This window comes from Populus alba, chromosome 14, assembly GCF_005239225.2.
Source record: "Populus alba chromosome 14, ASM523922v2, whole genome shotgun sequence".
NCBI lineage: Eukaryota > Viridiplantae > Streptophyta > Magnoliopsida > Malpighiales > Salicaceae > Populus > Populus alba.
The window spans coordinates 14,409,460-14,427,118 of NC_133297.1; the positions used below are offsets into that span (position 1 = coordinate 14,409,460).

The 17,659-nt window shown below is 30.2% G+C and overlaps 1 protein-coding gene across 1 annotated transcript; it reads right to left on the bottom strand.

Moving 5' to 3' along the window:
• Positions 1 to 11,016: 11,016 nt before the first annotated feature.
• On the bottom strand, positions 11,017 to 12,425 carry LOC118040437 (vascular-related unknown protein 1). The gene is made up of 3 exons (XM_035047382.2): positions 11,740 to 12,425; positions 11,575 to 11,643; positions 11,017 to 11,434 (listed from the first exon to the last, which is right to left on the bottom strand). Exons 1-3 carry the CDS (start codon positions 12,064 to 12,066, stop codon positions 11,273 to 11,275), a joined length of 558 nt encoding a protein of 185 aa, XP_034903273.1. The 5' UTR covers positions 12,067 to 12,425; the 3' UTR covers positions 11,017 to 11,272.
• Between the last annotated feature and the right edge of the window lie 5,234 nt (positions 12,426 to 17,659).

Genomic DNA, 17,659 nt, shown 5'->3' on the forward strand with positions numbered 1-17,659 from the left:
ATAAATCCTCCCGACCAGCGCCTATCTATTTCTTCAATCAGGATGAACGCCGCCTCCAGTAGTTGTATGTGCCTCGCCCGAAAATCACGCCAAGCCATTTTCATCAATCAAGGCCTTGATTCTTACATAAAAGCATTAACTATGCACGTTCGTCAAGTTGGACGAGACAACCTTCGGCCAAACATTGTCCCTCGCAATAATAATCTTCCATCAACGGCAAGCTGGAAGCCTGTATGACACCTTAGTGCCTCTTGGAACTTGGACAATGATTCGATTGTTGCCACCAATAGGTGGATATCAGCTCCACCTTCCCCTAGTACTTTTTCGTTACTTGTTCCCATGATTTTAGATGTTTTACGGTGGATTTGGATTGAGAATGAGTGATGTAGATGTTTCTGTTCAATCATATGTTGATAAGTGATGTGATAATTGGGGGATATGAATAGTTTGAGGAATATTTATGGATCGATGGAATAAGACTAAGTGAAGAAAGAGGTTCGGGTAACATGGAATAATTGGCTTGACAAACAGACCCATAACTTTTAATCTGGTCATTCAATCCTGCTCAATAAAAAGTCAGCTTACTATAACCATCCAGGTCCGAAAGACCTCCAAATTAGGCCTAACAAGTGTTATTCAAGCTAGTTTTGTTTTTATTATTCTTTTAGGATTTCTTAGTTTGTATAGGTTTTATTGCTTTTTTCCTTTAATTTTGAGTTTTCTTACTTGTTTAGGTCAATTTTTAAGTTTATTTAAGTAGTGTCAATCTTTTATAAAAACAAACTATTTAAAAAGAAAATATTCAAGAATAAAGTTTTGAATTAGAGTTTTTGTATGGTTATCCTATTCAGTAGAATTTTATGTTGCTTGTGTTTATTGTCTCTCTTGTGTTGTTTTTATCTGTGTTAGTTGGTATAAAAGCTCAATGATTCATAATAGTTAGTCATTGTGTGTTGTTGAATAACCATAACTAGAAAAGATCATAAAACATAATGTATTTGTGTAAGAGGGGATGAAGAGGTTTCCTATTGAAAAAGTGATGTTCATGAACTAGTGATAGAAGATTTGTAGTGATGTATTGTAGAATTGACTCATCAGCTAATGACAGTGAGAAACCTAAGGGATCATAAAGAGAGTGATCTTAAATCTATGATTGGCATTGAAAACCCATTTTAGAGGCAAGAGTAGAGGAGGCAACCTCTTGATCAAAAAGAGTATTATGAGAATTTAGAGTTTCAAATAAAACTCAATGAGTTCATAAGAACACTACAAAGAGATAGTTTATCGATTAGTTGACTCAAGTAATGAGAGTTTTCAAGTATAAGAAAATCTTAAAGCAAATAAGGGTGAGCTTTTGCTTGGTGAGAGTAATTGAAGAGGTTTTAGGAAAGACAATACAAATATAAGATTAGTGATTGAGAGAAGATGAAAAATCATTTTCTTCCTTTTAGGTACACCCAGACTTTGTTTCAATGACTCCATACATTAAGACAAGATGGAAAGGACCATTAAGGAATACTCTAAAAACTTATATCAACTAGTGGATAGGAATGATTTATGAAAAATAAAAGAGAAGTTTGTTTCTAGGCAACTAAATGGATTACTATAGTCAATCCAACATATGCTCTAATTGTATTTTTTTTATAGACAGTTTTAGAATCCTATCATAGTGCTTTGACAATGGAGATAGAAAAAATTGTTAGGGTAAGTAACGAAGATGACTTTTAGTCTGACCATAATAACATTGTTAAGGTGCGCATTGATGAATTGAAATCATCCGTTTAACCTAAATCAATAGTTAAATAAGCCATATGTTAGGGTTCTAGTTTTGGATCTGATTTTAGATTTTAGAGTTTTAAATATGTTGAGTTAGGGCATCAAATTTCTAAGTGCTAAAAGGTAAAGAGTGGTTTTGGTAGACTAACATGATGTGGAGGTTACTGGTTTGACTTATGATGTTTTAAATGGTACTGAGGAGATTTTACAGGTGATATTGATGCTACCTTAGTCATTCAAAAGAGCATGTTTGTGTCTAAAAATGATTCGGGCAATAATTAATTGACTACACACTAATCTCTTTCATTTAGTTTGTACCATCAAGGACAAGGTATGTAATCTGATAATTGAATTAATAGTTGTGAGAATGTAGTGTTGGTCAACATAGTTGAGAAGTTACAGCTCAAAATAGAAAAACATAAAAAGCCCTACAAATTAAATTGACTAAATCGAGATAATATTGTAAATATAAAGAAACACTGTCTTGTTTCATTTTTTATAGGTAAGAGATATTTTAATAGTGTTTAGTGTGATAAAGTTTTTATGGATGTTTGCCATCTGCTATTAGATGAGCCACAATAATATGACATGAATATTATACATGACGGATAATGTAACATCTATATCCTCAATATGAAAAGGAAGTGTATAATGTTGGCACCTAAAAAAGAAGGGTAGTTGTGAAAAGAAATGGTAAATTATTTTTGTTTTTATCTCAGTTTATAAAAAAAAAAAAAATAGAAGAAGAAAGGACATAGGATTTATATATATGGATGGAAGTGATATAAGTATGGGGCTATCTTATTTGAACTTTAAAATTGCATGGATTTTAATTATTGTATGCTATTATATTATAATTAGACACTAAAATTCATTATCATTTGATCAATAAAAGATTTAAGTTGTTAGATAAGATTTCATAAATAATTTTAGATTACTTTTTAATATGATTAAATTAAATAGTTGATATTGGAGGATCAATACCTATAGCTAAATCCAACTAATTTAGAAACTGGGATAGAGGCTTTGTTATAATTTTTTACTAGATGATCGACAACACTATGTTGCAAGTCAAACCAAAACCCTTTTAAATGTAAGAAAAAAAAGTCCAGACCATGAAGAACTCTTTGACAATGTCATTAAACTTTGCCTAACAGGTAAACCTTGTAACCTCCTTAACCGACCCCTTATCTAACATGTATTTCAAGTTAAATTGCACGGGAGTTTCCCTTATGTGACTTGGTAGATTCAAATGCAACTCAAATGACCAATAAAAAGCTCGACTTTTTTTTTAAAAAAAAAAACTAATAATATTAAGACAATAATATATTAGATCGATCTAGGATTTTGCAGCCTAACTCATCCCCCATGTCATGGACTCCATCGAGTTTTAATAAATTTATTTTTTAATATTCTTTTATTTAATTATATGATTAAAAAATATATTTGTAAAATCAAGCAATAACCTTATATTGGGACATTTGTCTAAGAATTCGATAACCTTATAAAAAGCAAAGTGAAACAAATTATAAAACCCTAATTCAAAATCAATCAAATATTAAAGGATAAAATTGAAAAGAAAAAAATTAATAACTCAATGTTAAATGATAATTTTTTAAAAAAAAAAAGTCTTGGGGTATGGGCCTAGGTGACACCACATGCTTGGCCTTTATAACAAAGCCCAGACACGTGGGTTTGTCATCCTAGGCTTGTCATTCACCCTTTATGCATGGAAAAATGACACGTTGTTGCTTGCCTAGATTTCTGGTCAATAGAGATGTGGCCAGAAAATTAAGGCGGGGTTTTTTTGGTCTAAAAAATCTACTTTCCACATATTTTGACCACAAAACACCTAATAAACATTCTTAACATCTAGATAAACAAATCTTTTAACTCAAAACACCTCTAAATTATTTGAAAATAACAAATAAAAAAAAAAAATTCTTTTTCGACCTTGATCTATTTTTTTATGTTAGTTGTAGGTCTAAAGACGTCTTCATAGGACTCTTTTTGTCGAATAGAACCCGTTGACACTAAGACTGGAATATTTTTTTATGGAGTGTGGCAAACTTATGACTTTCTCTCTCATTTTCTATAATCCAATGACTTTCTATCTCTTTTACAAAATCTAGGGACTAAAAAATAAATAAAATAAAATTTTAGGCCAAAATAGAAATTCAAAAAACTATAGGACCTAAAAAAAAAGAACACAAGAAAATAGATGGACCAAAAAGTATTGTTTTACATGAATTTTAGATTGACCATGAGATTTCTCCTTGTTTATAGTATATCATTTTTTGTTGAATTTTATCTTTTATGAATAAGTTTTAATAAATTAATTATCAAATTTTCACATAAGACTACAATCAGCTTGGTAGCCAAGGTTTCCTTTCCTCCTCAATCACACGTGAAATAATGTCCATGGAGCTAATGAAAGTTAATCGATTATTATATGCCACGCCACAAGAAGTTCATCATTTTAACAAGTACGAAAATCCTAAGAAGAAAATTTAGGAAAAAGTTTTTTTTAATGAACTTACATGTAAATTAAAAATAAATTTTTTGTTTACATATGCACCTTTTATATTAGCTTAGTATATTAAAAAAAAAAACATATTTTCATGTACCGATCCTAAAATTTAAATTTAAAAACCTAAGGAAAAAGCAAATTTCATTGACAATGTTACATGAAGGTTTTTTTTTTCTTTTCCTTCCATAAAAATGCTAACAACATTTAGGTTTTAGAACAAAGGTGACATAACTCTCACAATTTCTAAATTTCATTTAAAATTTAAACACGAGATCTTAAGTAGACATCTCAATTTAAAGGGGTCCCTTTAAAGACACAATAAATGTATTTATTGTGTGAAAGAAGGTAAAATTATATTGGTCCTTTTTGAAGAAAAAAAAAAAGAGGAAAAAAAATCCATAAAGCAAGTTGATTATTTTTAATGATATAATTAAGACATGTGATCTTCCAATCCAAAAAGAATTCAAATCACATCACTAGTGTAGTCAATTTAAATCACTAAACTCAAGCCTTTAATCATTTCAAAGAGATTAGCTCAAAGGATTCTAATGGTTATCCTATCAATTTATTATATATTATTGTTCTACTACAACAATCCAAGTAGTGATATTTTGATTTTTTAAAGTGCTTGAAAGGGTGATTGTAGTTATTTTTTAAAGTATTTTTTACTTAGAAATACATTAAAATAATATTTTTAAAAATATATATTTTTTATATCAGCACATAAAACAATCTAAAAATCCTGAAAAAAACAAAAAAACAAAGTAAAATAAATATTTAATTTTTTTTAAAAAAAACCTCTTATAATGCAAAAACAAACTAACTTTTTACCGCGGGCGGAACACCTGAGGGTTGTCATCATCGATACTATACAGTAAATTGCTTTTTAGGCTGTAAATACAATAGTTAACATAACATAATTCTATGATGCTGACTTAAACATTTTACATGCAGAGTATATTCATGATTAAAATAGGAACTTATGCGCCTATTTAAGGGTTATGTTTCCAATGTGGCTTAGGATGAATGGATGAATAATTTGATACTTTTCTTGGTCGACTGAGAAAAATGTGTGTAGGAGACTTTTGGATGCTAGTGTAAGTGAGTGTAATATAATATGGTTGTTTTTATTTACCCTTTCAGTTTTGGTACTTTATCAACAGTTACAAGTTAGGTTTCCCTCGGTAATCTCCACAAGTTTCAAAAATTGTTTTGACTTCATTGCATCACATCATTCCCTAAAAAATACAATCGTAAATATTGTTTTGAAATCATATATTTTTTTAAAAAAATTTACGCATCAAATCCATTATTCAAAATCAAATACCCAACAACAAAATCAAAATACACTTCAACCCACAAACTCACGAATTTAATAAACATTCCAGTAAAGATCCATATTTAAGTTGTTAGCTAATATTCTAATTTTTTTTAAAACAAAAAAAAAAAAGTAGACATGCCCACAACTATTTAACTAACTTGTACTGAAATTTTGATTTTGATGACAAGAGGAGTGGTAGTTGATAATATTTTAAAAAAAATTCAAGTAGTTTAAGATAAATTTATGTCTTAAATAATCAGTTATTCTCTTAATTTTTAAAAATCTTACTCATTTTTTCTAGTCAAAGTGGCTGAAAAAACGGGTGGCAAGAAAGGGTGTCTGATACCTACAAAAAATCATTTTTAATGAATTTTAGAACTCTTTCGATAATTAAATTAGTGATTTTTTGAGAGAAAATAAAATAATATTATAGAGAGATACTCTAGAAATAAATATACAGTAGAGAATGAAAATTTCAAACTTTTCTTGGGTGAGAGATTCATTATTTATTTATAGCTTACAAGTTTTTTTTGGAGATGAAAGATTAAAGCATGATATTGCCCAAATAATTTAAAAAAAAAAATTATCTGTAATATATATATTAACAAGGAAAAATATTATTGATATATATATTAATAATGATTGAAATATGATGAGTCCTTATATTTTTATTTAAAATATAGCTGTGCTCATGAGACTCGACTCTTTCTCTGAACAAGTTTATAAAAAATTGGATTCATTTCCTTAACTTAACCTAGAAAAATAATTTTTTAAGGGCTTTTTAACCCGTCAAATCTAGTTTATCAATAGTGGAGCAGTATTGAAGCATCAGATGTGAAAACATCAACTACATCACGGGCAAGAATGAGTGATATTAAACTTTATAGGGAAAATATTTTTCTTGTATAATGTAACTTTGTTTTGACTCGAAGAAGTAAAAAAACTCATCGCTAATTTCAAATTTATTTTGCCAGCTAAAAAGATTATCATGGCTGCCATTCATTACTGTTTTGAGTTGAAAAATGAAAGCTCATCTACTTTACTTTACGCTTACGCAATTTAATTTTCCATAACACCAAAAGCCAAAGCAAAAGCCAAAGATGAATAAACAGGATAAATAATTAAAAACGTAAGTAGGTGCATCAGCAGCAACTCTCCTTCTCCTTTATCTCTTACATGATAAATTATACAAGATGGAAGCATTCTTTAAGGAACACAATTCTTCCTTTCCCGTTTCTTGTTGAGCCAAAACTTATTAAGAAAACATGATGAATTAAAGTCTAAAAATTAATAATTTATCATATAGTTTTGACAAATATTCTTTGTGTTTGCGTACCCGATCAATCAAAGCGAGAATAAGTGATGGCAACATTAACATCTTAATCAAAATATATAACCATACAACTATCTAGTAGGTGATCCAGTAATAAGAGCTTGAGATCAAGAGGTGTACTCCCTCTCTATGATCTCAAGTTCGAGTCATGTAGTTGTTAATATAATAACCATTGAAAGTTTACATAGATTGTTAACTTTAAGAATTTGTAGATTAATTAAGATGCACGCAAGCTGATCCGGACATCTACGTGGTGTATAATATATATATATATATATATATATATATATATATATATAACACCATACCACAAAGAATAAGAAGGGAGGATTATTTAACAAATGATACAATGATCGTCTAGAAGAATGTTAAAGATAAAAGAGTCAACCGAGAAGGAATTGTTAAATGCAGAAATTTATTATTAGAATGTCCTTAACAACTCTGTGCTAACTCTGTCTGTGACACAACTGCCTTTAATGCTTCTGCACATGGAGGGGTCTCCTTCCTGAATAATTTAAGTGAATGGCCTGCAGGAGGGTGGTGGAGATCACTTATTATTTAACACTTTCTTTTTTCTTTGTCTCTTTTTAATTTCAATTCATTTAATTATAATTTTACTTTGTTAGTGTTCAGGGAATTTAATTAGGCTTCGGCTAATTAATGAAAAGTAATTATTTATAAAATACTTAACATGTATGTCAAGAACCATCTAAATTCTGCCAACCGCATTAATTTTTCTTGTTGTTGTGGGGTCAACGGATAACACGTTGCGAAGAGAAATCTTGAAACGGTGTTGTTTGACTAGCTGTTGGCGTCTATTGAAAGTAGTTTTATTATAAAAAAATAATCAATTACAATATACCGATACAATTATGTGTGTCTATGATATTCTTAAATAGTTTTAATGTAATAATTTTAAAAAATAAAAATAAACATTTTTTTAAATAAAAAATACTCAAAACTACCTTCTCAAATACCTCCAGGGTAATAATAAAGCGTGGTTATTATTATTATTTTTTTAATATGGAGCAAATAAATTATAATACTGTTCTTGTTACTATCATTATTTTTAAATATTTCTAGCTCGGAAGGTGGTACGTTGAAGCTTTCAAGTTTCCAGTACTGAATTTCATGGCCTCTACTTATCCCGTCTTTGCCGCCACCTGCACAAACAACACCTCAATATAACTGGAATACCTGCCAAGTGTTTTTTTTTTTATATATATATTTTTAATTTACTTGTTTTTGGATGGTTCCGATTTCTCCATTAAAACAATAAAATAGCTTCCATCAAAACATTTGGCAAAAAACACTTCCGAAAATACACACACACGCACTCTTATTATCTTTTAATTTTTGAATTGGCTTTTTAATTAAGATTTTATTTGTTTTTATGTTTTAAAAAAATTTAATTTTTTTTTACTTTAAATTAATATTTTTTTAGTATTTTTAAATTATTTTGATATACTAATATAAAAAAATAAAAAAATTATTTTAATATATTTTTTAAATAAAAAATATTTTAAAAAATAACAACAACCATATTTTTAATCCTATTATAAGTCTTGAACTAATGATTCGGACTCTTTTGTATCAAATAATTTATCATTTATTCCAATTGTCAAGAAAAAGACAGTAGTTTAACAAATACCGTGATCTCTGACACAATAATTTATTAATAATTAAGAAATTATAATATAAAGCTATGGAGTTGAAGGCTATAGCTCAATCACATCTGTGGAGACAAATGTGTACAATCACAAGGGCATCAAACTATCAAAGGATACTGACATATTTCCAGTCAGTTTGTGGAAACTGATACTAGAGGTTTATCTCTAAGTTGTACGCCCACTCAGAGGAAAATCATTCATGGCTAGTTTAGACTATGAAATGTACGAGTTTTTGCTTTCTTGTGACATAAAGCTGTACTCTATGGGGATTCAGACGACAACTAATTTACGCAACTCTCTGTTTCCAAAAGTAAATTTAAAAATATTGGGAATATAAAATAAAAGTCATGGAAAAAATAATCAGAATTAAAATTTTAGAATGAAAGAAAGAATTAGCATCCAAAATATAATTAAATACTGAAATAACATAGGATGAAATAGTTTTTGTGAAATAATATATTTTGAGGATGTTATTGTTTAGAATTGTGACATCTCAATAATATAACTGTTCTAAATTATAACTTTAATGAAATGTTGTGTTTTTGAACTGTGTTATCTGATTTAATATTGTTGTTTAGAACCGCAACATTCTCAAGAAAACTGTTTTGAGAAACAGTTAGACATTTAATAAAACGATTGGACAATAACCAAAATGATCAGACTATTTTTGCTACTATAAGGTTTTGGGTTCAAACCACTTTGAATGAAATAATCAATCATTGTCTTAAAACTATCATTATACACAATCATTACAACATAATATTTGTTATTCAATAATTTGATACCTTCAAGTTATTTCAACATTAATATCATTATAATTCCACCCAATTACAAAACAAATAATTTCTTTCATTTCTATACATAACATGCCTAAATTACCGATTAACAACAAACTGCTTCAACTATTGTATGTAATGCTATTGTTCATTTCAGTAACAATATTGTTACCATAATGACATACACATAAATATATTATTAGATATTTTGTAAAAAAAATTATCAAATTCTAGTCAATTTAACGTAATTTTAACTAAATTGCATAATCTCAATCCTAATTGGTAAAATTCATAGTAAATTCAATCAAATTCTCATAATTTAACGTAAAGCAAACTTAACAAAAAATGAATAGAATTCATGATACTTTGTCAATTGATATTTTTATGCTCAATTGCATTAAATCAAACGCAAATTCATAGCAAATTAGTTTAATTCAAAGAAAATACTAAATTCGTCAATTTATCAAAATCCAACGGAACATGTAATTTGTCATAATTCAACCATATTTATGCTTTATTGCATGAACTTGTATGCATATTTAACTACATTATTAGCTGGTTCCAATAGTATATATAAAATTGTTAATTCAACAACTTAACCTAAATAAAGCACAACACATAATTAATTGAAATAATTAATTCAACTTTTGTTTCCATGAATAACTATATCAAATAAACTCTAATTGAATTATTCTTAGCTAATTTATCATTGATTCAACAAATATTAAATTCATCATATACCTTAAATTCAACCAAAGCAATTATTTGATTTCAACCAAACCAAATATAAATTAATAGCAATGTAGTATCTTTATCTTGCTTATAGGATTATAAGAATGGATGGGAAACGATGACAATGGTGGTGGTAGGAAAGGAAACAATGATTTTCAATACAAAAACATCAAAATGCTTAAAACTAGGAAGAATTAGATTTTTAGTTGTTTTAAAGGCAAAATCTAAATGATTAATGAGTTTTTTAAAAAGAGATTGAGGGAGATTGTTTTCTCCAGGGAGGGAGAGAGGGTGGGAGAAGGAGAAGGAGAGGGAACGTCTGTATATTTTATTAAGTGTTTAATTAATTTAAATTTTAATTAATATTATGTTTATGAAATGAAATATCTTAAATTGTCGTAATTCAAATTAACAATATAAGCATAATATTTAATAGATGTCGCTTTCCAAAAATTTACCCAAATCAAATTATACCATTTTACTAAATTTTTCTCAAACAGTATTATTTCTGCTAACTTGAAATAAAAAACCAAAATATTGATGAAGGAGTTTTCGAGGTAGGATAATTTTCCTCCAAAGACTTCAGGTGGAACATCCTGTCACGAGTTCACATCGAAGTCCAAACTCTATCCACATTGCAGCCCTAACAATCTAGCTAGGTATGATAGCATCAGAGTTTCACAGGTGTCTTTTCTTTGTAGACAAATGTGTACAATGGCATCAAAGGTCATCTGTCAAAACAGATTTAGGACAGCTTTAATTCAGAGTTCAGACAATATGGCCCTATTTAAGTACCATATCACCATAGCCTTTTACAGGGTTAAACACGGCTCTCCTTCTACTACTTGGGTATTATTTAATTAACTTACAAGCTCATGAAAATAATATTCACATGCATATATATATGCTCAATTTGTTAAAGATTGTTTTCTACCTTGTCTCTTGAATATATACAATACGGAAGATTTGGGCTCGATTTTACAGATGAAGAAAGAAAGAGGGGGAGAGAGAGAGAGATGGACATATAGATTACTTGGTCATCAACTACAATTTCCTTCGGACAGCCTGATAATTAATAGTTCTGCTGCAAGGAGGACACGAAACATAGAGAGAGATAGATATTATTATAGGAGTTTAACCCAGATAGTTAACTAACATGGACAAAGGAACCAAGCACAACCCTCTCTTCTTCAAATCTATGCTGTCATTCTTCCCACTACTGAAGATTATTTCACATCTTTCACTTGTTTCCAGCCCTTCTGCATATTGCTCTAATCCACTGCCTTCTTTATTACCCTACAAAATCACAAAAATCAATTATCTAGACTTCACCCATGTTATATAACTACTGATCATCATACCAAACTAATTTTATTCCATGAAAACTTTAAAAGAAGAGAAGATTTTGTGGGAAATTGAGAGAATCAGTGGTTTACCAGAGAACTGTTGAAATATTGATCATTTGTTTTCGTGGGATTCTCTAATATCGGTCTCAAATCTCTAACCTGTTGATAAAATACTGGAATGGTTAAAATAAAAAGTTCATTTCAGATCTTTTTCTTGAAGAGAGAGGGAGAGAGGGAGAGAGCCATTAATATAACCTTGGGGCTATTAACAGGAGAACTAGCAGTATCCTCCAAGGAATCATCAAGAGAAATTTCCTTGGCTCTTGTTTTCTTGAAAGTTAACTCTTTCGGCAAACCCTTATTGATGGAAGAGCAGGCAACAGCATGAGATGATTTCCATGGAGGAAAAGAAGCAGCATCAGAAACCATTGAGGAGCTAGCAAAAGTACTAGAGCATAAACTATGATCTTCTTCTTTATGGTTAGAGAAATCTTCAAAATAAGATGTCCACCCACTCTCCTCAGCTGGAGAGACCGAAACAGCTTTATTCATTGATGAATGATTAATAGAGAAGTCTTCCATATATCAGAATCTATTTAACAAAGAAACAGAGAGAAAATCAAAGAAGAGATAATCAACCAAGATGGTAGCTAGCAAGTGGTATTAGTAATATGCTATGGTGCCTGCAGGACTTGAGAAGAAAGAGAGAGGGATTTTATAATAGAAAAGGAGATGATGATTAAGGAATGCTTGAAAAGGGAACCCCCATTGTCGAATCTTGGTTCGCCATGTGGGTCCTAGGGAGTTGAGGAAGTTAAACCTAGCAGTTGCAACAGAAAAACAAGGCTCACGAAAAAGAAAAAGAAAAAAAAAGAACAAGACTAGAGACTTGAGAGCTGAGCGAGCGAGCGAGAGAGAGAGAGAGAGAGAAGAACGTGCAGGAGGAGAAAAAAAAGAAAATGATAGAGGGAGAAGGGTTGACCTTTGTGGTTAAAATTGGATTTGCAACACATCATTGGTAGCCACTTTCTTTCTCAAGACTTACCTTTCAACCATATACAATTAATGTCTCACTGAGTCAATTCAAAAAAACAAGAGCCAAGAGAGAAAGAGTGCGTGGACTACAGCCATGAATCGGTGAAAGACTCAACTTGGTAAGCTCCTTCAGCTAAATATGGCCAGCCAATTCTAAAGTTAGGTTTGGGACTGAGGACAAAAAAAAACAAAAAACAAAAGGAACGGTGTGCATCCCAAGTTGCCATGGGCTTTCTCGGAGAGTACTAGTCAATCTCTACCGATCTTCCTTTATTCAATAATAACATTATTAATATAATATTAACATAGATCCATAAAATAAAAAACAGGGAAGATTTTGAACAATTGATGAATATATTCGGCTTTAAAGTTTTATAGGTATTTAAGAGTTAATTTTTGTGTTTTTTTTTTATATGTAATGCCAGAACACTTCACGGCAACCAATTAAAAATAATTTGGTTTGGAAAAAGAACAAATATTTAACATTTTGTTCTTTGATAAGGAAATATTTTGTTCAAGAAGTCGTCACTTAGTATTATAGTCACTAAGAACCCTAACTGATTCACAGATATTTCTATGGTACGAAACTGGTTATGCGAAAGAGGAAAGATAGTATCACTCCTATTTAAATATCCTACCTAAGTAATGTTGTATTTTGGTCTTGTCTTCAATTACTATAAGTTTCTTTTTCTTTTTTGTTCTTCCTATAATGTTTTGAATTCTAGCGTTAATAAACATTTACCTACGAATATTTTCAACTCTAACATTGATAAATATTACACAAACCCAAAAAATATGGTATTCATGACTTTGGCGCCAATAAATAAGCTCACAAGATTTGAATTTTTAATTGAAGAAGAAACAATTTTTTTTTTATGCCTTTCTCTTTTTGTTTACCTTTTTTATTTACTCTTTTCAGACAAGAAAAAAGAATGCATTGCATAACAAAATCATATTTAACACTAATGGTTTGAAGATTAAACATGTAGTATAAAAAAACAATATGTAAATAAAAAAAATTAAAATAACACGTGAGAGGATCATAAATAAATGAACGAAGATCCCCAAATATTTTTTAGAATTTTCTTATATAAAAAAAAAGGCTCATTTGGCCAAATAACAAAACAAAAAGAAAATAAAATACATGGAAAATACATAAAGGTGTGTTTTGCCAAACACACCCTTATTCAAAAGTAGATTAGGCTGGCTGGCTGGGCCTGATGTCCAGACCCGGCCCATTCTTTCTTTTTTAATGGCTGGATCTAGTCCAGCCGTACGCGTAGCAAGCGTGCGTGAACGGTCCACGCACGCTTGCAGAGCAAGAAGCAACCTGTTACGGGTCTGAATCTGTACGGGCTGGGCCAGATCCAGCCAGCCTGCCCCGGTTACAGGTTCAGACCAGTAACCGGTTGTTTCAGGCTCTGCAAGCGTGCGGGAACCGTTCACGCACGCTTGCTACACCAAAGAGTGAATTAAATTTGCAAAGGAGGGAAAGAATGCTTACCTGGTTTTTTGCTTGCGTCTTGGACGAAGAATCAGCAGGCGCTTGTTGCGGGTGAGGCCTCTGTCTTCGGCTTCCTTCGTCCCCTCCGTTCCTGCTCCTCTAGTTACTTCTCCCTTAGTCTTTTTTCTATTTTGTGTTCTTCTTCCTCTGTGTGTTGCCCTTTTTTATTCTCTCTGCTTTCACTTTTTTTTCCGTCCGTGTCCTCTCCTCCTCCTCCTCCTCCTCCTCCCCCTCTTTTTTTTTATTTTCTCCCCCCTCCCTTTGGGTCTCTTTTGCCTCTGTATTTATAGGGAACGTCCTGGTTGTCCCTCCGCCCATGACTTTTCTCTTGATAAGCATGGCTAGGAGGTGTTGGTTTTTTGCTGGGACTTGGACGTATGAGATTCGATCTTTATCTCCCCGGGATTATGATCTTTATGAAGTTAGGGATTGATCTTTGTGTTTTGGTAAGACTGGGATGCCGGCATTTCAAATTTCCCTCCCGTCTTTGGAGGCAGACTTTCAGCTCCAGAGGAAGAAGAAGAAGAACAGTAAGACTGGGATTATGATCTTTCTCTCCCTCCCATCTCCCTTGGATTCCAGATCGTTTTTCTGCATTTTCCGTTAAGGTTAATTATAAAACTCATAATCTTGTTAATTTGCTCACTGTGAATGATATGGAGGTATATACTAATAATCGGTTTTTTCCTTGAATTGATATGGAGGTATATACGAATATTAATTTGTTGGCATTCATTTAATTTCTTTTATTATCCAAGTGAACGTGTTTGATGGGTGAGAGATAATAAACAAATGGGTTAATCAATTGTTACACATGGATATTATAAATTAATTGTCCATATGAAGTATGAACACTGTGACAGTGTTTGTTTAAGAGGATGTATCTGTGTTTTGTAAAAAATACAGATATAATCTGATTGGTAATTAAAAAAACATTTGTTATTATTCATGGATCTCATGGTTAGCTGTGTTTGAAACGTAAAAAAAAAAAGGGAAACAGCTACGAGCTGCTTCCTGCGCTACTGTAAAAATACTAAGATTCAGCTTTACTGTTAACGTGAATAATTTTTTTTTTTTAAAAAATCAGTGTAATTAATTAATTTTACTCACACTGTTCACATGAATGTAAACAATAATTTTTTTTTTGTTTTTTTTTAAAAAATTAGTTTAAGGTGAATTAAATTTATTAATACTGTAATTTCAATTTTATTCCTGATAATATTCTATCTAATTTTGTAGTTTTTGATGGATAAATTTTGTACATAATAGAATTGTAATAGTTTAATGGAACAATAATTATATATATATATATATATATATATATATATTAAGTATGATTTATTTCATGATGTAATAGCAATAGTTAAATCCACAATATTTAAATTAAAAAACCATCAATATTAATATAAATATTTTTAAAATTATTTTATAACCTCAATTTCAAAAGCATTCTTAACCAAACACATTAACTATTTTTTTTTAACCTTAATTTAAATCATAATTTTAACTAAACATTTATTTTTTTTAAAACAATCGCAACTAAAAAAAACATTTTATAAAATAATTTTTTTCAATTGTTACACATGGAATATTATAAATTAATTGTCCGTATGAAGTATGAACACTGTGTCTTGACAAACATAGCTGCTAATTTCTTTTTCTGTTTTTGGATTATGTTTGTGTTTTTTTTTTTTTTTAAAATAAATTGTGGATCTCTTTTAATTTCATGTCTGTGCGTTTCTACTGTAGCCATCTGTTTCAATTCAATACGAATTTTGTAAGTTGTTTATTTTGTGTTCTAGCATCTCTACTTATATCTATTTATATATAAAAAAATAATAACTTTTTTAAATAAAAAAATGAATCTAAATATATGAGTTAATAGATGCTTTGGCAATAACATCCCGCCTTACTCTTTTTTTGGTGTCAAAAAGTAATCTGTTATCCTACCGAAAGAATCTGTGATAATATTGTTTTTTTTTAATAAAAAAGATGTAACATGATTTTATTTTATATCTGGTTACTTTTTTTATTATTTACTTTAATTTATTTCTTTATTATTTTTTATTCATTTTTAAGGTATTTTATTTTGACTAGAACGTTTGCAAGGATTTCTTTATACACACAGACACACTTTCATTTCAGAGTTAATTTAGATTGGATAAACATAATCCAAGAAAATTCATTAAAAATGAGTAATGATCTCCGAGACTAATCTAAAATTTAATGAAGAAAATGAGATTAAAAGCCCAATTCAATATTCGCAATCCTCTCTACCAACGCAAACATTTTAGAAGTGGGAATTAGGCTAGGCTTGATCCTAAATCACTATTTTTATAAATTAAAGTATAGTTATTTTTTTTTAAAAAAAGCCGAAAAATACTTCATTACAAATTTAGAACAAGGAAATAATTTATTTTAAGTATGATATTTTAAGATAATAACTTTTTTTTAAAATATAACCATCTTTTTATTTAAAAATCTTGAAAACCTAATCACCATAAACTATGTAACTATCCCTTCTTTATTTATTTTTTTAATTTCATCGCGAAATCATGTACATTTAAGGCAAAGTGTCAGTGGCACTACTGTGTCCACTGCATCGTTTTTTAGCTATCGTGTGTGTCAATAACTTACATCTATTTATTTATCAGGGAAAAAAAAATGAGCACATAAAATTTGAAAATGGCTGCATATTAGCTGGATTGGTCTTACTCTTACTCGAGTCAAAGTCTCTGGGCTTGCTCCAACTAAATAGCCTGCTAGAATGAGGTTCCAATTTCGAGGCTAGCTTTGGTTAAAACCTTCTTGGGTCCTTAAGAGGTTGCACAAAATTGATATGTTTAAGCACTCGCTGATGACACTTTGTGGGTTTATTAAGCGTAATGGGCATAGCATAAAAAGCCCAGCCCAAGCTTTAATGGAGAAAAGCAGGGCCAAGAAAAAAAAAACCCAAAGAAAAGAAGAAAGAATTACATTTTGTTGGTTTAGTAATAGTTTTAAGACCTGGTTGGTGACCAGCCCGGTCCAAGGTTTAGATTCTGGGTTTTGATAGTTACCGGGTCGTCCGGGTCAATATTTTTTTTAAAAAATTAAAACGACATCGTTTTAATAAAAAAAAAAAACAAAAGTTAATGGGCTTGCAACCCAGTCTTTACCGAGTCAACTCGCAGAGTTACACCGGGTTTTTTCTTTTTTGTTTATTCTTTAATCCGACTTGGTCCAGTCCCGAATCGACCGGGTCTTGAGTTAACCTGCCAGGCTGAATCGGATTTTAAAACTATGCTATTACTGTTTTGGTCTTTTCATTTCCCGTTGATGCATATACATCCTATTAGATGCAAACATTTAATGTGAGCAAAAAAAAAAAAAGCACGATTCCTTTTCTCTATTAAAGCTCCCAAGTTCTATTCAGAATATGAAGTGTTGCTCGCCCCCGCTCTCCATTAAATGAAGAATTGAGGATTCAATTTCATAATAAATAAATCATCCACCAAAACACCTATATTATATGTAATGGAATTTAAGGAAGTATGTCCAACATTTATATGATCATTCAATCCGATATTCAGTACCCAACACTTTCTTAAAGTATAAAAAATATAGTACTTGCTAGGTTATTAATTTCTCTTGCAT

Coding starts and splice junctions, on each gene's coding strand:
- LOC118040437 (XM_035047382.2), bottom strand. CDS start 12,066: ATGGAAGACTTCTCTATTAATCATTCATCAATGAATAAAGCTGTTTCG. Junction 11,644..11,739: donor CTCCTGTTAATAGCCCCAAG/GTTATATTAATG, acceptor TTTTATCAACAG/GTTAGAGATTTGAGACCGAT. Junction 11,435..11,574: donor AATATTTCAACAGTTCTCTG/GTAAACCACTGA, acceptor GTGATTTTGTAG/GGTAATAAAGAAGGCAGTGG.